Source organism: Pithys albifrons, chromosome 3, assembly GCF_047495875.1.
Source record: "Pithys albifrons albifrons isolate INPA30051 chromosome 3, PitAlb_v1, whole genome shotgun sequence".
NCBI classification, from domain to species: domain Eukaryota; kingdom Metazoa; phylum Chordata; class Aves; order Passeriformes; family Thamnophilidae; genus Pithys; species Pithys albifrons.
Window position 1 is genome coordinate 16153710 of NC_092460.1, and position 21434 is coordinate 16175143.

Here is a 21434-nt window from a genome sequence, read left to right on the forward strand (position 1 = left end):
TGCTTAGAAAGGATCCCACACTGCATTGCTGCTCCAATGAGCAAGGGAGGGCAGCTCAAAATGTCGAAGCAGTTCATTAACCAGCCTGAAAGGCAGAACATCTCAGGGAAGAAAAACATAGCCAGGAGCACAGCCTCTCTGACAGGCAGGAGTTGAGAAACCTAATGGATGTTCCCCAGGGAATACACTGTCCGCTCTCAACGGCTAACTGCACCATCACAGCCTTGGCTCCTGCCAAACCACCCTCCTGTTCCTTGACTCTGCAGGGTAAAGTAAAGGGTCAGCTCAAAGCACAGCAGCCCTGGCATGCTGAGACCTGTGCCAGCATGCATGGGCACAAAGACTGGCCTTGGGATAAGGACTAGCTTTGGGGACCAGCCTGCAACGCTCACTCTTGTCTCCCCTGGCACTTCACACCGGAGCCAGGACAATGTGGGTGCACTGAATGCCAGTTCTGTCCTGTCCTGCTGCCACCAGGGCTGGACACACAGTGAACATGGCTGGACCCAGATCCTTTCCTTACGATGCTCAGTATTCCAAAGAGCTTGAAGCAGCAAAGCCTGGTGCTGGCCAGCACAATGCCTGCTCCTGTCCGAGAGCCTTGAGGGGCTGGGAGAGCCCAGCCCAGGCAATCCCACTGCTTAGAACGCAGCATCTGGAGCTGTCAGCTTGTAAAAACTGTAAGATCAGACTTCTTTTTTAAGGATGAAGCCTTGGTCTGAGCTAGTCATTCTTCCGTGCTCTTGCTTATGCTCTCCCTGATATGTTACATGCTGCAAGACTGGAGTACTCACCCACTTTCTCAGTCTAGAGCAAGGCAGCAAGGACTCCTTTAGACTGAGTGGTCCATGAAATACCTGCTCCTGCCACTCCTTCCACCACAGCTCGTTCACCATGTGTTGAAGGAGTGTTAGTGTTTCATTGATCCGTAATTACAGGGTCCTACAGGACTGCAGAGAACTACCATGTTCACAGTGACCAGGCAAATTCCCAGGGTCCCAGCAGTGCTTGAAGTACACACATAGGTGGCCAGGCTGTTTGGGAACCTGCAGACTGGGATCTTCTGATCTTTCCAGTGGCCATGATCCCAAAAGCCACTTAGGAGCTGAACAGAGCCTGCTTAGCCTGCTCACTCACCCAGACTTGTGCCTGCTCACTTCCTGCTCACCACCATGTTACTTCTGCCCAGGGAACCTCTGTCTCCTCTCTTCTGCCAGTCCATCCCTCTGCACCCATCTGTAGTTTGTAAAGGAGAAGCATGCAGAAACCCAAACAGAAATATCCCAACATCACATCATCCCAGTGCTGCTCCTCCTGACAGGTCCTACTGGCTCCTGTCAGCATCCCACTAGCACAGTGTGGTTGTTTCTGGCCTGTGCTCCAATGGCTGGTACCACCATGTTCCCGGTGAGCACAAAGCTTTTCCCTCTGCCTTCTCTACTTTTTGGGAAGTCCCTGGGAGAAGCACCTTGAAGGCTGTTTAGGACTTGTCCCATACAGTTTTGACTCTCTGTCTCCTTCTATATGCCCTAACCCTCTGCCTCATACTGAGAGCACCACCTCCCTGCCTCCAAGGAGATGGTGTCCCTGGGGCATAGGAGAAGGCCGAGGTGCAGAGCAGTGGTTGAGCCCCAGGACAACACAGCTCAACTGCGGCCTGGGATGGCCACTCACTTCCCATGAAGCCCATTCTAACCTATGTGCCCAGCCCTAATTACAGTGTGCCCTCGCCTCTGGCCTCACCTCTTCCCCTGCTGCTCACTCCTGAGGATCCCAACACCAGCTCTGGCCAACACTGCTCCATTAGCTCACTCTGAAGGAGGCTTAATAGAAAATCTCCTTAATTATTCAGCAAGCAGACAAATAGGGGGATGATATGGGCTGGAGGCAGCCAGGGTCTGTGATGTGGATTCAGCCTATCTCCTGGCTCAGCCTTCCAGATCCTGCCTTCCCTGTCTCCTCCCCCCTCAGTCATTAGGGCCTGGCAAGCAGGCAGCACAGGGACCTCTCTGCCTCCTCAGCCCTGGCAGACACTGAGACTCCCCAGCAAGAGTGCTGCCCTGTGCTGTCAGACCCAAGGGCTGGGAGGAGGGCACTGAAGCTTTGGCTCACCACGAGCAACATCAGCCTGTCCTGCCCAACCCAGTGAGGACTCTGCATCTCTGCTCTCTCAAAAGCACAGCCCCACTCCATCCAGGGACTACAGCGAACAATGGATCAACGCTCTCACCACAGCCCAGCCTGGGCAGTGTTCCCTTTCCTTATGCTTAATAGCTCTGTTTGATGCCAGGAGTCTGTAGCAAGAGGACTTGATGCCAGGCTGAGTGTCCTGTGCTAGGAAAGGAGCAGCTGAGGCATCTGATTGCAGCCTGACAATGTGGCTGGATAAGTTGGCAGGGCCCTGATCCTCCTTACTTCCACCCTTCCTCACCAGAATGTTTTGGCCCCATAAATGTGCCTTCATTCGTCCACTCCCAGGTGAGCTTGAAACACCTTCCAACGAAGCAACTGCTACAGCATCTGCTTACTGGGTTAGAGGCAACCAGAAGAAACAGCGAAGCCAAGGAAGTCTGCAAAAGTCCTGTCCCCATTCTCATTCCCTGGGGCACAGCCATCTCACAGGGAACCAGCCAGGGTAACAGCTAGTGTCCCTGGTTAATTCCCACAGGGATATTCCTATGTGCAAATGTGGATTGGAAAATCTATCAATGATTCTGGCAACCTGAGAGTTACCAAACGGGACCTGGGAGAGAATTCTACCTGTTTCCAGCACTGCCTGGGCAGAGTGTTTCTGGGGAAGGACGGAAGCTCATCCCATTATCCTGCTCACTGCACTGCGAGGAAGGCAGAAAGACAAAAGGAAAAACGAAAGTTGTCCCCACGAGTTCACACAAACAGGTCTGCTCTGGAAAGCCTGGTTACATATGGGACCCTTTACATCACTTCAGTTCCTCATTGCAGCAACACAACCCATGGCAACCAACTTCCATAGGAGTGTACAGACCTGAGGAAGGTTTTAATTCTCCTTCTGCATTCCACAGACTTTCCTTTTACTCATGCACCTGGATACAGGCACTTCCCATCACCCTGCTCTGATCCAGCCATCACTGACATGTACCATCTCCCTGGTTTCTGAGCAACTGTCACCCCAGCTGCACCACCCCATCTTCAGCACCCTGTAGTGATGGTGTCCTACACACAGGATCAAACCAGGGCTGAGCCCTCAAGGAATGCAAAGGCAGCAGAAAAGTCTCAGTGGTTGCTCTCACACCTGCAGGTTTTCTCCATCCCATCCCTGTTTGCCATTTCACAGTGTGCCTGTATGGAGTAGAACTGCTCTGTAAGTGGGGACTAACACCCAGTCCTCAAGAATTCAGAGTGCTGCAAAGAGGGTGGAGGGTTCAGTTTTCCCTTCCACGTGAAGTACTCTGCCTTTGGCTGTGTTGGTCTCTGCCTCCAGGCTGCTCATCTCCTCTGCTTGGGTATCAGCAGATGATCTCCAAGCCACCAGCCTCAGTTCTTTTGTTTTGATTGACCTCAGTGGCGTCCCTGCAACATTTGCTTGCCTTTTATAGATCACTGACGTATCAAACCTCAGGTGTAGTGCATGGCTTTGCAAAATCACAAAGAAGCATTTTGGTTTATAGATATTTTTCCCTGGGCTTCCTCCTGTTCCACCTTGCGCTTCTCCTGCTCAGCTAGGTCCATCTTAAGGACACAGTGCTTTTCATGCTCATTCCCCTACTTTGTATTTATTTCTGCTTTCCATTGCCCAGGGAGGTGACTACAAAGCACCTGTAAATCAGTCAGAGATTGCAGTGCCTCTGGTTTGTGACCGCACAGCCTGCTGCTGCCCAAGGCACGGAGGATGCTGCTGGCAGACAGGGGACAATGCCACTTGGTGATGACACCAGCTGCCTGGGCTTCACAAACCCAAAGCACAACTGGCTTTTCAGGGAAAGGACACAGTCTGGAAGCTTTCTGTCTCTTCAGGACTCCCTGCAGGCTAGAAGGATGTGATTGACATCACACTACCCTGTTCTCTGAGTCTGCTAAACTGAGGGACAACCTTTTCCCATTTTGACTCTACAGATGACCTGCACTGGGACAGATGTTTAAGGGACAGAGTGCCAGGGAAGGATTTCTCATCCTGTCTGGCATGCAGGATAAAGCTTCATCACCTCTTTCCTTTCCTCCAGGACAAAATGTCCAGTTGTGGCATCAAATTCATGTTTGCCCTTTCCACAGAGCAGGGTTCTGGGGGGCGAACAAACCACACCCCTGTTCACAGCCCAGAAAGGCCACTGATCAGTGCTTGGCACTGTCACACTTGGGGCTGTGAGACTGGTGCAGTAGCCATGGAAGGCAGGTTATAATTAGATATATTTGTGTACATCTTTGAGTCCTTGAGAGAAGAAGCTGAAAGACTGGCTGCAGGGCTGAGCCACTCGGCCAGATGGGACTCTGCTCTCTGCAAAGCCAGAGACTTTTGTGTTCTCCATACGTGAAAACAAGCAGGATCTTCCACACAGACAGCAGAGCCCCACCTCCTACACCAGCCTACAGCACACAGTGACCAAGCAAGACACCTACGAATGACGGTGGGAGATAGCAAAGCCAAGGCTGCAGAGCATCACAATAAGTCTATTTGCAGGAGCTGGTACAAGCAGACACAGACACACATCAGGTCAGCTGTGGCTTTGTCCAGCCACATCAGTCCTCCAATGCTGCCTCTCTGAATAACTGTCTACCATAAAGACAAGATTTGCTTCATCTTAAAATCAGAATCACTCAAATGCCTGGACAGGATTTGTCTCACCGTTGTGCCACAGGTCTGGGCAGCCAGAGCGATCGTCACTCATTCTGATGCCTTTCTGAGAGGGGTCCAGGGCAAAGGAGCTATAATAAACTCCCTTCCAGCCATCCCAGTGTGCTGCAGCACTTTGTTTGTGTCACCACATCAGCAAAGCTCTTTCACACACAGCACCCACAACCTCTGACAGCAGCTCTCTCCTCACACAGAGCCAGACTTCATCCCAAGGAGGAAGGTGCACGTGTGCTGCCAGTACAGCACCTCTCACAAGGGTTTCCCATCACCACAGGATGGGGTTTTGCTCCCAGCAGGAGCACTGAGATGCAGCTGCCACAGGAGCACCCGGCTCTTTGGCTTCTGCCTGCTCCACACACACCTGCCTCACCTCACTTCAGTCCTCATGCACCCATGTCACTCCTGCAACACCTCCCATGGCAGTACTGCAGTGCCCAGAGCAATGCCACTCACCCCTGAACATCAGTGTCCACCAACAGCCGGACCAGTATCCCCGTCACGGCCACAAGGATTGGGTAATGGTCCACGCTCTCCAGCCCTACAGAACCAAAAGAGAAAGATAAGAGCTGGTGCCACAGCATGACAGGCAGAGCAGGGCTGCACCAATATTGCCAGGCTTGGTGGTCCAGGAGGTGACCAGTCACCAGGCACCGTGACTGAGACTCTCTGGGGGGGCCATGGGTGTCATCAAGGACAGAGGTATCTTCCCCATGAAAGCAAACCCCAGACCCCAGCACTGCCCTCATGATGGAGCACTCTTACCTCTTCCAAACCTCAAAAGGAGAATATGGTCTGTCCTTCCCTAAGGAAAATCCAGCTGCTGTATGGGGAATATTGTGATGCCCACAACACAGTACCTGGAGCCAGTCTCTGCTAACAGGCCCAGCTCAGCTGCCCACAATCACCTCCACAAGGAAGAGGGTTGATGTTCCATAGAACAGCTTTCCCCAGCAATTCATTGCACCCTTCACATGACACAGCACAGCAACCAAACCTGCTACCTCAGCTGCAGCCTGTGCAGGGCTTTGAGCCCTTCAAACAGCTCCCACCTAACCTGTGCCAGACCAGTGTTTAGCAAGACACCTCCCCACCCAAGCACACATGGCTGCCACTTCCACCATGGACAGCCAGACCTGCCTGGCAGCTGCCTGTGAGGACAGGGACTCTGGAGGGAACCAGAGCCGCAGGGCCAAGGAAGAGCACCAATGCTCACATCTGTCTCCAGGATTTACATGTCATCCAAAGACAGCACTTGTGTTGCAGTCTGTGGGACTGGACTGGCTTCCCAGCCAGCAAGTCTGAGGTCTGATCCCACCCACGCCTGCACCAACCTTCTGTGCAAGCCATCCATTCCTTCCCAAGGGCAAACTTCCAGCATGTTTTCCACAGAGAGGGACAGAGGGTTAATGTGTGGACTCACCAGGCAGACGGAGGTTGACCACTCTGTCAAACAAGTTCCTTTCAGCTGTCACACGGTTCAGCACCTGGTTCAAGAGCTGCATAGGGAAAAGCAGAGAAAGTCTGTATTTTCTGGATTGGCCTTCCTGTGAGCAGCATCCAAAAAGCAAGTTTGGGGGAAGCATGTCCTTATAGTTGGGGCTCAGTGCCTGAGAACTGGTTGTTGCACAGAGGAAGGAGAGCACACTCAGCTTGGCTCTGGCATGGAAGGAGGTGGCACTACACCACAGTGGTTGTACCAGACTCAAACCAGGTTGTACCCTGCACCTCCTAGGGAAAAGTCTGCAGTCAAGACACCTGAATGTCAGCACCTTCCACCTAAATCTGAATTCCCACCTACAGCAGACAAGCTACTTCTGCACACAAAAGCTCCTGAAAGCAGAAACTACAGTCCCCAGGACAGCCACAGCCTGTGAAGAGGGAGCTGGCAGCTGTGGGGAAAAGCAGTGTCAGCAGGGTGAAGTACAGTCCAGGTCCTGCCCTGCCTGGAGCTGGAAGCAGGATGGACCTACCAGTCCTGAAGCACAGGGGTGAGCACAGAGAGCAATCAACTTCTCTGCATGACAGAGCATCACCACAGGCAGAGATTTCTGCCTGTGACCAGCACAGAAGGAATCAACTGTAAAGACACTTAATTAGCTACCATTAGCTCTTACCCAACCCCCTGGGACTGCTCCAGGCTTGATTCGACTGCTGCAAGCTGAGCACCATCTCTCAGATGCAGCATCCCTCTTCCTGTCGCCCCAGCACACATGAACAGAACATTGCACCTCTCTGTGGGCACGTTCAGTGGTGGGGCACAGCTTCATTGCAGCAGCAGGTAGTAAGGGGAATGCTGCAACACCCTGCTCTCTGCTACGTACTCCCCAGCTTGCCTAAGCCACCTGCTGAGGGCCCTTCACTTTCCTCATCACACAGTGATCCCTACAGAGATCCCAAGCTGAGCACTTCCCTCATGATTGCTGTACCAGCCCCCACTATGTCTTGCTTTCATTCATCTGCTCAGAGCCCTGCATCTCAGCTCTTGGGGTACAGGTAGGTAACATATAACTGCTCCCCACCAGTCCAGATCATAAAAGAACAGCCTGTCTTTAGGGTTTTCCAGGATTTCTAATGCTTTAGAAACAAAATCAATTTACTGGACTCCAAGAGGTGTTGTGGGTTGGAACGGGGCTGTACCAGTCACACTGGCAAAGAAGTGGAAATGTTTAGTAACATTCTAGGACTGAGAGATAAAGGACCAAGATGCCTGCCCAAACACTGGAGTGTGTTCTCTCTGAAGCCAGCTATAGTCTACACAGCCTTGCTCAGAAGTACCACACCTCCTGTCCAGACTTCATGGCACTGCTCATCACAGGAGAATGCAGCATTTACTGACCATAGCCTCTCTGAAGGAAGCTTTAAATACCCATCATCCTCCCTCCAAGCGGAGGTAGAAATCAGCTGTGCCAGACCAGTTGCAAAGGAGGGAAGCAGTTGACATGTAGAGATTTTAGGGAGCACTACTTGTTCTGCAGCAGCTGGGTTTGCTGCAGCAGCTTTAAATACTACAACACTTGCAGCAGGAGCCCCCAATTCACTGCACATCTGGAGAGAGGGGAGAGGGGCTCCCATGCCCCTGTAGATGCTGCTTCTTCACACAGGATGATACCTGGGCAAGCCTCCGGAGCAGCAGCTCTGACGATGGGCGGTTCCAGTCGAGAAAGATCTCTGGTGCCAGCGTGACAGTCATCTCCAGCACCCTGAGCAAGCTCACCGACAGGTCAAAGCAGGTGGCACACACCTTCAGCTGGCGGCTGTCCACGAAGTTCCTCTCCAGGCGCTCTGCTGCCTGCTGGATCTGCCAAGCAATGGAGACAGATTAAAAAGGTGCTCCTTCCCAAAAGAATGGCTGAGACCCCCAGACCAGTGCAGCTCCTGTGCATGCCAGGAACTACTGCACACCCAACCCCAAGAGGTGTGTCTTGAACCTCACTGTGTGTAGGCCACGGCACCAACTGAGTGCAGGATCCCACAGCCCTGGGTGGCACACCCACCTCCTGAATCATGCCGATGAACTCGGAGAAAGCCCAGTTCAGCTGGTTCAGGACGCTGTTGAGGAAGCTGGGGGCCAGGTCACGGTCGCTGCGGAGCAGGTCTGCCATGTGCCGCTGCAGCAGCGTGGAGGGACACGGCTCTGAAAGCACACAGTGACAGTTTCAGTGCCCTGCCTGGAGTGGCCATGAGAGGGGAACACAGGCAGGCTGTGAGACCAATCCTGGCCTTGGGAAACATTGGCCTGTGCCTCACAGTAAGCAGAGATAGCAGGGCACTGGGAGCCAGTGCAAGGACTATTCCGAGCAGCGATCTTGCCTGTTGGGCCTCCAAGCACTTTTTTGCAATGCCAGCCTGAATTAACCAGGGAAGAGCCCTCCATGCTCTCTGCTGCCCACATGCACAGGAGCACTGCCCTGCAGCTCAGCATCGCTTCTGCTCAGCTCTACAGAGGCCTATGGTCAGTTCAGCATTAATTGCTCCTGATACCAGCGTGGCAGCAGCTGCCTGGAGCCAGCACAGCCACCCTGGCCTCACGTGGCCATGCCTGTCTGCCTGCATCTGGGGAGGAAGGTACCAAGTAAATCCCACTCCTAAAAGGCTTCTGTACGGAGCTGGGGCTGGCTCTGCCCTTGGCAGGCTCAGGCAGAGCTGCCTATGCTCCCCAGTCAGGTTCAGCCAGAGCACAGACACGTCCCCTTGGTATGTGGCATATCATCTCTGGGCTTTCCCACTATCAAGAGCACAGACAGAGTCAGCCCCAGCAGCTGGGAAACATGTCAAAGCTGTGTGGGGCACCAGCCCCCATGGATGGGCAGGGAAAGGAAGAGGGCACAAATGGGACAGATGCTTCTCACTAGCAGAAGGACCCACTGTCAGTGAGAGGCTCACAGACATTCAACACTACAAGGGAAAGGTACCAGAGTTCAAACCGCAGGGTTTGGAGAGAGAAACTTGAGCAGATTTACCACCTATAAGAAAAACACCCAATCTAACTATTTCCCTCTATTAGAAGCTATCAGTAAGTCAGAGCAGATGGAAATTGGCAGCACCAGCACTGCAGTGCCCAGAGGAACAAGCTCTGCTGTAAGTGCAGAAGGTCTCTGGGGTTGCAGCTTGCTTGAAGGGCCAGCACAGGCTAAGGAAACACAGAACAACTTCCATCACATCCCTAGGGGTCAAGAAGCAAGGTATGACTACAGGCAAATTGCTAGCTGGTATTAGCAAAGCCACAGAGGGATGGTAGAAGGCCATCATCTCAAATGGGAGCAAGATAAATTATTCTGTGAATACCCAGTAGAAAGTACAATGAACTTCTGTTGTTATGGAGGCCACGTGCTGAGTCTCACAGTGAATAATCACCCCAGGCACGCCAGCACCCCGGCTTTGATCCTGCCTAAAAGCTCATTTTTGGGAGGGACTTCATCACAACAAATGTCTTTGATGTTCTACTCCCAGCCACAAGTATTTTCCCAGCCCTTGGATACATGGGGCTCAGGGACTGCCCAAGCCATACGTCCTTTTTACATATTTAGTGGTTCTCTGGGGATTTCTTTCCCAGTGTCATCTGAAACTGTGTAAGCCTTTAGCATTGAATGTGTCCAAGAGCAACATTCCACAGCTTAGTGTGTGCAGCAGGATGAATTCAGATTGGAGCTTGGCTCCTACTTATCTGTTAATATTCATTTGCTGTGACCCCTTCCTTCCAGTGGGAGAGACAGTGAGATGCTCCTCTCCAGTCACTTCCTCCAGCTAGCCATGATTCCACATTTTTATGACAGTTTTTCCAAGAGAAACAGCCCCAGCCAATACAGTTTCTCATATTGAAACTCACATCTTTATCTCCTTTGCCATCCCTCCCTGAACCTTGACAGTTCTCCTAGGTTTTCTTTGGAGAGGTGGAATCAGAAGCTCACACAGCATCAAAATCACAAGCGTGTGGCAAATATGCACAAAGGCATAATGTGGTTTTGGTTTTGTTCTGTTTTCCTTTCCTCATAATTGCTGTTGTGTAATTTATTCCTTGAATTGGACATCAAGCTGCTCTTTTCCAAAAGATTACAATAGGGTTGCCAGTTCAAGGATAATCCTCAGGAACTTGCTGGTCATGAGGTGTAAGTGGAGAAGCCCAGGAGTCAGTGCTGGAGCCCACCTTGTCTCTCTGTCAGTGATGGATGAAGGGGCACATCACATCCTCACTTCAGCACTCTGCATCTGCTGATGCTGAATTCCATTTATGTTTTCTCTCCCAGGCATTCAGAATTAGAAGGTTTTTCTGTAGGGTTTTTTTGTGCCTTCCTTTCCCCAGCCTTCCTTCAACATGTGAAAACTGCATTTTATTAAAAATGCTGACATATTAACTCTCTTCCAGCCTTTAAGTACCAAAGCAGTTCCAGGCAAGAATCACCTCTTCTCATGGAGGACCTGTGTATGTTGTCCTCCTGGTCTGCTGCCAAAGCCTCTTTTACCAACGTTTCAAGACAGGGCAGAGCTCAAGATGAATTGCTCAGCCAAAGTTTACCTCATTTACAGGGAGCTTTGGCTTTTTCAAGGATGCTTTTATGCTTGTAATAACTTGCATTATCCTGATTTTGAACCAATGACTATTTCCTCATGGTCTTTTTTCAATGAGTGGTGTGAGTTTGTTCCAGATCTCCAGTTCTCAAATGCCTTCCCTGCTGCTGGCAAAGACTGTGCTAGATTGTAAGAGTATTAAAAACTGGTGCCTTTTGTCAAACTTTTCCACTGTTCAGTAGGATTATTTAAGGTTTTAAGGTAACACCAGTAAACAGTGGACTTTCTTGGCTTTTGTTGCTCCCAAGAGGATTCTGAATCTAAAGATGCTGTGATCAGTGCTATTCTTTGAAAGCAACATAATAAACAAGCCCTGCAATACAGCAAGAGCAGCTTCATCCTTTGCATGAGTTTCCAGGTGAGGTTCTCCACACGGCAATCATTAGTGGTATCCAAAAATCTAGTCCTGGTGCTGTGTTCACTTTCCTTTGTAAGATGTTCACCCTTGCTGAGGCATTCCCACCCACCTTCTGGGCAGTGACACACCCCTCACATGTGCTGCTGCAGACACGGATGTACTTTCACAGGGAGGCTGTGCACACTCACTGGTGGGTTATACTTCCTTCACCCTGGCACTAGTCATTAGTGTTTCTGAACCTTGTACCTCCCTAATACAAAAGCCACTCGATCTTGGCTTAGCCTTCAATATGACAGATAAATATCAGTCATTGGAACAGAAATCGGTGGTTTTGCAAGGCCAGAAATTTTGACCTCAATACATTTAATGTGGGCAACAGAGCGTGGAACCCAGTGGTTATTCATACATGGGATGTTTCCACAACAGAAATTTCCCTGCAAAAATGTAAGTTAAATAGAGGAAATAGAGGTGGGGGAAACAGTGAATAAAAACACAGAGTTCTTTAAGGTAGCCAGAAAGCCCCAGTGCACCAGCCAGCACTTGGGTTAAAAGGTTCACTGAGAGCAGGATGAAGCAAAGACATAAGTTAAAATGTAAAAGGTAAAGTGAATGTAATCAAACATAGCCAGTGGTAGATGAAAACAAGGAGAAAGGGGGTAATAGAAGGAGAAGACACAAAAAACATCTTCAACTAAAGATGCTAAATGCAAAGGTTCTTCAACTACAGGGAAAAAATATAGCAGAATTATTTAATAGAAGTAGTAATGGCAGGGGCCCATTATTAGAGCTAAAAATTAATAAAGCAGACAAAGTAGAAGCCTTCCATAAGTGCTCCTACTAGATAATGGTAAAGAAGCAGGGGCACATAATTTCATCACAGGAAGGTAATTATGTACTTTAGTTTGCTAATGAGCCAGCAAGATTTAAAACAGGGTTAATTATGAGACTTCTCAATCAGCAGCCTGAGAGGTCTCCGGACACTGCAGCATTTGTAGCAGAACTGTGAGCACAGAGGGGGAAATTCACCAGATTCAGCAATAAAGCAGCTCCACCCAACGCTAATCTGAGGTTTTGAAAGGATTCAGATCCACTACAACCACCTCCCTGTGCCCGTTTAGAAATGCATTTAGAGGAGCATAGGGAAGGCTGCAGGGCGAGGCAGAGGAAAGCAGGCAGCATTCAGGGGATGAGATCTCAGTAAGGTCAAGTGCAAGGCATTAGGACAGCCCAGGGCACACCTGGGATCCGTGTGTGCCTCCAAAACAAAGTGCTGGCTGGCAAACCAGCTAATGTGAGATTTGGCTCTGAGTCCAGCAGACCAGGGAGGGGTTCCCACCAGCATGACACAGGCACCTCTGGCGATGATAAGAACATGGGAAGGGTGAACAACTGCAAGGCTCACAGAAAAGCAAACCCCCTGCCTGCATAAGGCACAGAGGCTATACATTGTTCACCACTGAAAAGGATCAAGAAGTGAGTTTACCCTGGTACACAAGCACTTCTGAGCAATAAAATGTAAAGCAGTTTAAGCCAGCAGAGAAAGGCAGAGCAGCAGCAGTGGAAGACAGAAGGTGAGGGTAGGTATGGGGGAATGGTTTCAAACTGAAAGAGAGCAGGTTTAGATTAGATATCAGGAAAAAATTCTTTACTGGGAGGGCACTGAGGCCCTGGCACAGGTTGCCCAGAGAAGCTGTGGATGCCCATCTATGAAAGTGTCCAAGGTCAGGTTGGATGGAGCTCTGAGCAACCCGGCCTAGTGGAAGTTGTTCCTCTCCACAGCAGGGGTTAGAATTAAAACATTAGGGTCCCTTCCAGGCCAAACCATTCTATGATTCCATGATTCCCATCACAAATCATAAGTGATGGTTTTATTTCTAAGGGGGAGGAACCAGAAGGGCTTGAACAGTTCAACTACTACCAGCTGATGCTTTTGGTCTTGTCAGATCAAGGCAGGATCTCTTCCTGAAAGAGCTCTTAAGCTTAGGAAATTTGCTGGACTTCGGAAGGGGACATGGGTGAATTGCCTGGCCCCTGTTGCACAACACCCCAACTAGATGATCTCACGGTCCGATCCACATTCCCTCCACGCCTGATGGGTGCGTGGGCAGAGGAGCCCTGTGAGGAAACCTGAAGCCACCCTGCAGCTCTTGCTCTTACAAGCCAGGCAGCTCCCAGTGTGCATGTGGGAACAGCACCCAAAACAAGTCCCTGCAGCAGCTGCCGACCAGAACTGCCCCAGCTCTGAGCACAGCCCTGTCTACTCTCAGGAGCCAAACTGGAGGCAAAGCTCTGCCTGCACGAGAGCTGTTCGGTGCCAGCAGGGCTAAGGAACAACTCTGGGAGCAAGCAGGCACACAGACAGCCTTTCTGAGCCTCTGTTCCTCCCTGGCTAACCCAGGCAGACATCCATTGCTCCACATTGGTGAGCACAGGCAAAAGGCAGCACAAGAGACCAGACAGCTTTAGCAAACCTTCCCCACTTGTGCAGTTCTCCAAGGAAGCATTCCCAGAGCAGGATAAGGCTGGAGCACCAGAGAAGAGGTCTTTGCTTGAGCTCCCTTCAGACTGATGTGCAGAAGCAGACCCAGACAAACAGGGATTTCTCTTAGCTCAGCAGTTTGTCCGGTTGTCCCTTGCCAGTGTTCAAATTGCAACAAGGTGAAAACTGATGGGCGGGAAGGTGGACGGGTCATCCTCTCCCCCTTCCCTGGGCATCAACTCAAGGACACCTCTGAGTCCCCTGTCCCTCCTCAATTAAATCAGCATTCATTATTGATTTGGTTGAGCCTTAAAATAGCAATCCCAAGAGCAAGTCCTTAGTAGCCAGCACAGCCCACTTTGGGCTCAGACTGTGTGGAGCCACACAATGTATGGAGTGAGACCTCCACAGCTGAGGAACTCTGTTCCTTCCCCAGGACAGGAGGATCTTGGTCATCACCCTACAGGACTGGTGGTGGCCACTCAAGAGCTTGGCTGTGTAGTGGGAGGGTGAGGGGACAGCCATGAGGTCTCTCCTGCATGTGAACCAGGGCTTCCTCATTATCCTCCAAAGAAGAGAGGAAGCCAAGGCTGGCACAGCCCATGGAAGGGCTCTGACCCTTTGAAGTAAGCCTGATAAAACAGGTGAAAGAGCAAGTCCATGATGAAGCCTCAGAGACAGTCACAGAGAAACCAACCCCCCTGGCTTCTCCCAGGGATGGAACTGAGGAAAACAATCATGTGTGAAGCTCTCTGCCCACAAAGAAGGGTCTCTCTAGGCAGAAGAGGGGAAGCAAGGAGCTCTCTAAAGCTACTGCACCAGACAAAAGAGGGTGACACAATAAACTTACTCTGGAAACTAGCAACAGAGAGATCTCCTGGGCACCACAGGCAGGAGAGAGAAAGAGAAGAAGAGAGCTGTTAAAACAGACAGGCAGCTCACCAGACAGGGCTCAGCACACGCCTCCATGTGCTGCCTGCCCATAGCAGGTTCAGCACTCCCTGTCCCCCATCCCCATCCAGCTCTCCAGAAGCAAGGTCTGGCACAAAGCCTTTTTCACAGCAGAGGCAGGTAAGGAATGCCTATGGACAGGCCCAGACCCTGCAAGGGTGAAGCTGGGCATTTGTTCTTCAGCTCAAGAAAGATAACTTCTCCTCCCCACATCTATCTCAGCCACCTCAAAACCAAGGAACCCTTCAGTTCAGTGACAGTGCTGAGAATCAAACTGCAGTGCCAAAGGCAGGACAGGCTCTGTCAGGCTCTGAGAGATGCCTGGTTAAAACACTTCTGGCTTCCAAACTTGTCCAGTGCTCTGCCTCCCTGGTACCTGCTCCCTCTCACAGGGTACCTGCTTCTTGGCAAACATGACAACTCTTCCTCACAGCAGCTGTTCACTGTGGACATGACAGAGCCTTCTCCCTGGCGTAAAACTGTGGTAAGAATGCAGCCCTGGGCTTCTCCTCTCTCCCTTGAAGGGTAAAACTGCTCCTTGTGACGGATCTAACTGACCACCCAGCATGCAAGAGTCACCAGCCAGTGCAGTGAGGCTGGGGATGGCCAGGCTGCAAAGACTGGGTCTGGATATTTGGCCAGGAGCACCTTACTTCAGCAGCCAGCTCACCAGCCTGGCCCATAGTAGAGATGGCTGCTAGGGAAGAGGCTTGTCCTTCTTCACCACCCATCACAGCCCCGAGTGCCCATCCTCTGTCCCACTCACTCTGCAGGCTGGGGAGGCTCGCATCCTCAGGCTTGGTTTTCAGCAGGTGTGGGAGCCGTGTGTACCTGTACCCAAAGCCACAGCCCTGGCAAAAGAGATAAGAAAAGACCTTAGAGGCTGAAAACCAGTTGTGTTTTGCTGCTACTCTACAGTGAAATGCTCAGTGTCCCACCAGCCCCAGATGCTGAGAGGGGTTGGGATGCAGGATGCTCACCCTCCACAGCCTGACGAGGATCCAGTTGGTCTGTGCCCAGGGCCGCTGCTCATAGGGAGCCAGGAGGTTCTTCATCATGGAGATCCGCCTGCCAGGCAAGGACATAGGTCAGCCTACAGGGTTTGGGAACAGGTAATTACAGAGGACACACAGTAGGACCCACAGAGCTGGAGCAGAGCAATGCCACTGGTATAAGTGTAAAAGAAGGCTCCATATCAACTCCCAGCACCATGCTGCAGCTCCTGGACCCTCAGTGGTACTTCGCAGCCCACCTGCTCCCTCACCCAGCCCTGCCACCACCCCAACTCTGCCCCAGCTCCTCAGAAACAGGCAGGGCAGCACTTACTGCTCTTCTGGGATCCTCTCTACAGCACGCAGTGAGTGGGGGTAGCAGACGTAGCTGGCCAATGCCTGCATCAGGGAGTCCCGGATGTCTGAGGAGGAATGAGAACGGACTAGGACAGGCACCCAAGGACACACAGGATACCAGGGAGCACTGCAGTGCCAGGGGCTGGGAACCCCTCATACAGAGAGGCACATTGTCCCAGCTGACACAGAGAGCATGCTTATGCTCAGGGAGCTAAGGAATAACTCCAGACTGGACATGCAAGTAGCTGGGACATGAGTCCTGCTTCAAAAGGGTATCCTCCGTCAGGTATCTAACCCTGGACTAAGCAGGACGGATCAGACAAGAGCAGTGCCCAGCCTCACTTTGTATGTGGAGGCATAAAGCACTCAAGAGATTCAGCAGACAGATCCAAAGAGAAGTGTGGTGAGCCACTGGTAGAGAGACCAGCCAGACCTGTGGCACTCTCACCCCAAAGCAGAGGAGTGCAGCTTTACCTGTGCCCACAATCCTCGAGTCAGCAAAATGCTTGGCCAGGATGGCAGCGAGGCGCATCAGGGTCTCTTCGTAGCCTGCAAGAGAAGGAGGGAACAGGGGTCACACCAACAGCCTGATGGCCCAAGCACTGCTGTGGACATGGCACAGGCCATGGAACTCATCCATGCTACAGCTAACTGCAGCTTCGTTGTGTGTCTAGTTGTCAAAACAGATAGCTGGAAAGACATATTATCTCCAGGAGAGCCTCTAACCTCAGTCTGCAGAGTCTGAAACAGTTACCCAGAGAAGGAGAAAACCATGTAATTAGGTTGGATGGCAAGGAAGAGGTGCCTGGTGTAGAAAAGGCTGAGCAACACTAAGAAAATCTTTGAAGATAAGCCATGTCCAGCCTGCAGGCCCTAAGAAATCTCCTACCGCTCAATTCTGCTGCTGCCTGAACGGCACGCACAGCCCCCACTTAAAGGATGTGAACAATTCAGCTATCACTTGCTGGTGGGAACAGAGGCTTTTCTTACCTTCATGGGCTCTGGAAAGCACAGAACTATTTGCTACAAGTTTAGCAGGGTCACTTAACCAGGAAAGCACAGAACGTACCCAGAGGGAATCCACCTAAATACACACTCCTGGCATCATGTGGGTGGTCATCTCCATAGGAACTTACCCAAATCTCAGCAGAATTTGAAAGCAGTCCCAATTTCTGCACTCATGGCACATCTCCTCCCACCCAGAAACCAGAAGGCAGTGGCACACATTGCTGAGGCACCCACATCTTAGAGCATTCTAGCCTATTCCTGATCCCTCCTTGGAAACACAAACCATGGCTGCCAGTGATTTTCACTACAGCCAGCCCTGTGACAGCTTTAGGCATGGCATGGGCTCTCTGAGAAAAGTGACCATGGCTTACCAGTGGGTACCTGCTCAGGAAACAGCCTCAGCACCTGTCCCACAGCACACACAATGTACTGGTGCAGCACATCACAACCAGGAAGCACACAGAAGGGATGATGCCCAGCTACTGCTACTTCTCTGTAAGGATGTGATTTTATCAGGCCAGAATTGAAAGGGCTTCCCCACCCCCTCACCTGGAAGCTCCTCCATGCTGTTCACAGGGCTGAAGTAGTTCTTGAGTGCACTGTAGCTGTTCATAGCCACGCTGAGGTAGAACTCTGGCATGAAAGCAAAGAGCGAGCCCGTCCTGTCGCCGTGCTCGATGGTGCGGATGCACACCCGCAGCAGCCAGTAGATGTCCTGCATCTTCTCCTGCCCAGGAAGAGCAGAACAATCCCCATTGAGTTTTGTCCAGCTTCTCTTTGGAGAAACAACAATCAGCACCACACTTAGAGCTCAGAAACATCACCGTATTAGAGATGTTCCTCAAACTGCTGCTCTAAGTTCAGTTACCAGCTCTGTGCCATTTGGTCTTTTCATAAAGCCACAAAACCATCAGGAGGAAGGAACAATCTGAGCTCTCCACACCAACCTCAAGCTCAGAGCATGACTGTCATCAATGTAATGGCTTTGACTCACTGAGCATTTAGACCCTCCAAGCACTACTCCTTGCCAGGGTATAGCCAACCACACAAGCCTGGTGGCAAGAAAAGCATGTGAATTTTGATTCCAAGGACACTGCTGAAGCAAAGCAGGCACTAGAAATCACAGCAGAAATCTGCTGGAAAGAAAACTGGTCCATTGTAGGGATTAAATCAGAACAGGCTGAAAGCTGACACCAACTCAGATCTTTGCAATAGGCAGCCACAGCCTTTCAGGTTCTGTGCCAGCCATTCAACCAGATTTACCATCCTGAGGAACATCAGCCGCTTGCTTCTCTAAATAAAACTCAGGGGGTCCTAAATTAAAACCAGAAAATTTAAGGGCATCCACATAATTTTAAGATATAAAAATGAACACCAACAAAGCCTTAAGAAGAGGAAATATTACTTCATGTCCTGCTGTGCCAAGAAATAGCATAAGCAATAGCTCCTTGCATAAAAATAGATGGAGAAGATTTATACTTCTAATGAAAGAAAAAAGTTAAATCAGGTGCAGATAAGGGATTTTATTTGCTTAGTGGCTTTCCTAAAGTATGTTACTACCATCTTTGGGAGATTTTCATGGGTTTGTTCTGTAAATTAGACTGAACTAGTGCATATCAACTAAACTGGTTAAAACACATCACATCTTTATCTTGATACCAACACACATCTCAGCCAACCTGTTGCTTTCAGGATAAAAGGCAACAGTGCTGACAACATTAAGGTAAAAAAATGCTGCATTTAATTTCATTAGGATTTGATATCCTCAAAACAACATTTCACATGTTGCCAAGCTTGAAGAAAGCCTACACCAAGAGGATACAAAGATGTGATTACCCACAGTGTGATGGATAAATACAGTGTTGTAATAAAATAAGCTGAAATTCCCACAGGGGTGTTTTGAAGGCAGGATTATATGCTTTAAAACTTGAGTGTTTTTAAGCTGTAGTGTTCCCTTTTGTCTAATCTTGAATCCCTCAGCTCACTAATACCCCTGAGGAAGGAGCAGCCTCTGCCATGCTGTAACACAGCACAGAGAAGGACTTCACCTTTAGACAGAACAGGCTCTTTCTCTCCAGCAGCAGTGCCTGCAACGCTCATACAGATGTGACTCTACAGTGCACACAATTCCCAGGGACACAGGAGCCACTCGATGGATATCTTCATTGGGAAAGAGCAGGATGGCTGTGAGATGGAGCCCTCAAGGCACAGGCTCCTCAGTGCAGCCACATTCTGCCCCAAAGCAATCTCACTGGGCTCCCAGGGCACATTGCACACCCCAGCCAGCTCATGAGCTGCTCTTCCCGCAGGCTGTGCAGACCAGGACAGCAGCACAAGCGGGGAAGGCTGAACCCTCACTCCCAGATGCTGCTGATTCATCCAGAAAGGTGACACCGCACTCCTGAGGGATGGCAGCACCTGCCCTTAGTAAGGCAATGGATCATCCAGAGACACGGATAGTGTTTCTGCAAGGGCCATGGCAGCGAAACCTGCAGTGCACCCTGGTGATGCTCCTCAGCCTTTCCAGAGCAGTCCGGGAAGAAAGGATTATTTTCTGGCAAGCATGGGCTATGCTAATGCAGCTGGAGAGCTTCTGCCTCCAGCACTGTGCCTTGCAGTCCTGCTCAGGAGTGAAGGAGGGGATGAGAAAAGAGCTCGTGAGCCAGGATCAGCCACTGCAGCTCTGCCAGATGTATTCATAAGAACTGCTCTTCCCGTCCCTGTTCACATCCTTGGACACATGGAGAGCCCCTGCTGCCTCTGCGTGTTCAGGGCAACAAATCTTCCCCAGGCATAAAAATCTACAGAGATGGGGCAAGGCAATTTGCAAGAGAAGACAGAAAAAAGATGAGCAAAACTGCTCATGAGAAAACAGACCAGAGATTTTATCCTGGAAAAGGGTGGATTCAGGGGAAAAGGGACAACCTGTGCAAATAGTCACTGCATTAGTAAATGCAGAACACACTTCCTATGTGGAAACCAAGTGAAGAAGGGGACAACACCTCAACAAAAGCTCCTCAGCTTGGATCCTGCAGATTGTTGGAAGAGCAACCGTAGTGAGATTCCCTAGTGATGCATAGCAAAGCTCAGGGAAGTGGTTCACAGTAGCCTCTATCCTCCAACATGTCCTGAGAACTGAATCTCCCTTTGATTTGCACCCTTCTCTCTGCAGTGCAGGAGCCCTAAGGGAAAGCCCACAGCCCCATGCACAGCTCAGATCAGACTGGGCTGCGTCCTAACAAACACTATGGGACCAAGGCACAAGAAGGGACAACAAGCCCCAAAGATCATCACCATTGCTTCAGCACCAGGGAAAATCACACTTGTGACAGGTGAGTCAAGCAGCACAGATGCACACTGGTCTCCTCTGAGCTGCTGAAATTACACTCCTGCTCACCTTTGAATAAATGGTGACATTTATCCAAGCAAGGCGTCGGCTTAGGTGATTGAGCTTCTCGGAGAAGACCTTTTGGCTCTTCAGCAGTTCCTCGTGGATGTCTCTCCTCTGAAAAGAGTGCAGCGATGTGAGGGCAGATGTCACTGCCATTTATAGCATCCTTTTTCAGAGCTGGACAAACAAGGCAAAAGCAAACACCACCTTGGGGCTACCTAGGGAGCACTGGCAGGAGGGAAACAGGACAGTAGCCTTTCTGTGGATGCTTTTTATAGCACTGATTCCCACTCGCTCCACAGAAAGGCTCAGCTCTCCTCCCTCTGATGCAGACACTCATCCAGTGTGGGCAGCAGTGCTTCACCCTTATTGTCATAAACTGAGGCTATCAGAGAAGGAAGCTGGGAGCCCAGAGACACTTACTCTCTTTGGGCAACGGTTGATCTTTTCCTCCGTGTCTTTCAGTGCCATGGCATATTCATTCACATCGTCTGACACACCAACCATCTGTTGGGAGAAGGAAAGGGCACACACAGTCACTATATAAGCAGAAAACAAAGTCAATGTAGAAGCCCTGGATGTCGGGGAATGGATTGCTATATAACACGTGCTCCTTACCTTCCCAAGCTGCTGGTGGACACTGAGGTTGTACATCATCACTATCCCATCCAGGACTTCCAGAAGGGAGTTCTCAGTGATGGGCTGGTCCGGCTCCTCTGGGGGTCTGCCCAGTAAGAGACCTTCGTTTCCATGAGTGCCTTCAACTGCAATGCATGACCAAGACAGGAAAGAAGTTCTCAGTACAGCACTCTGGCACCTCATTTTCTGCCTGCACCTCTCTGAAGCCCCAGCCCCATCATGTCTCTGTAATAGTGTCCTTCCCAGCCCACATGATTCACTAGATACACTAACACACAGATCCCATCTTGCTGCCTGCATCAGGCTGACCCATAAAACGTTCAGACAGATCCAGGCCATGAAAGTTCAACTTCCTGTATATGCTT

The 21434-nt window shown here is 50.6% G+C and overlaps 1 protein-coding gene across 3 annotated transcripts in view; it reads right to left on the bottom strand.

Moving 5' to 3' along the window:
• The window catches only part of RNF123 (ring finger protein 123), a 53180-nt gene that overhangs the window by 7427 nt on the left and 24319 nt on the right, over positions 1 to 21434 (bottom strand). For all 3 annotated transcript variants that reach the window (XM_071550662.1, XM_071550660.1, XM_071550661.1), the window contains exons 24-35: positions 21049 to 21194; positions 20854 to 20937; positions 20437 to 20544; positions 17589 to 17766; positions 16506 to 16580; positions 16009 to 16096; positions 15663 to 15750; positions 15449 to 15533; positions 8323 to 8462; positions 7938 to 8126; positions 6249 to 6324; positions 5282 to 5366 (exon numbers count right to left, since the gene is read on the bottom strand). In XM_071550662.1, coding sequence (XP_071406763.1) covers positions 5282 to 5366; positions 6249 to 6324; positions 7938 to 8126; positions 8323 to 8462; positions 15449 to 15533; positions 15663 to 15750; positions 16009 to 16096; positions 16506 to 16580; positions 17589 to 17766; positions 20437 to 20544; positions 20854 to 20937; positions 21049 to 21194 — 1342 coding nt within the window. The remainder of the gene's footprint in view (positions 1 to 5281; positions 5367 to 6248; positions 6325 to 7937; positions 8127 to 8322; positions 8463 to 15448; positions 15534 to 15662; positions 15751 to 16008; positions 16097 to 16505; positions 16581 to 17588; positions 17767 to 20436; positions 20545 to 20853; positions 20938 to 21048; positions 21195 to 21434) is intronic.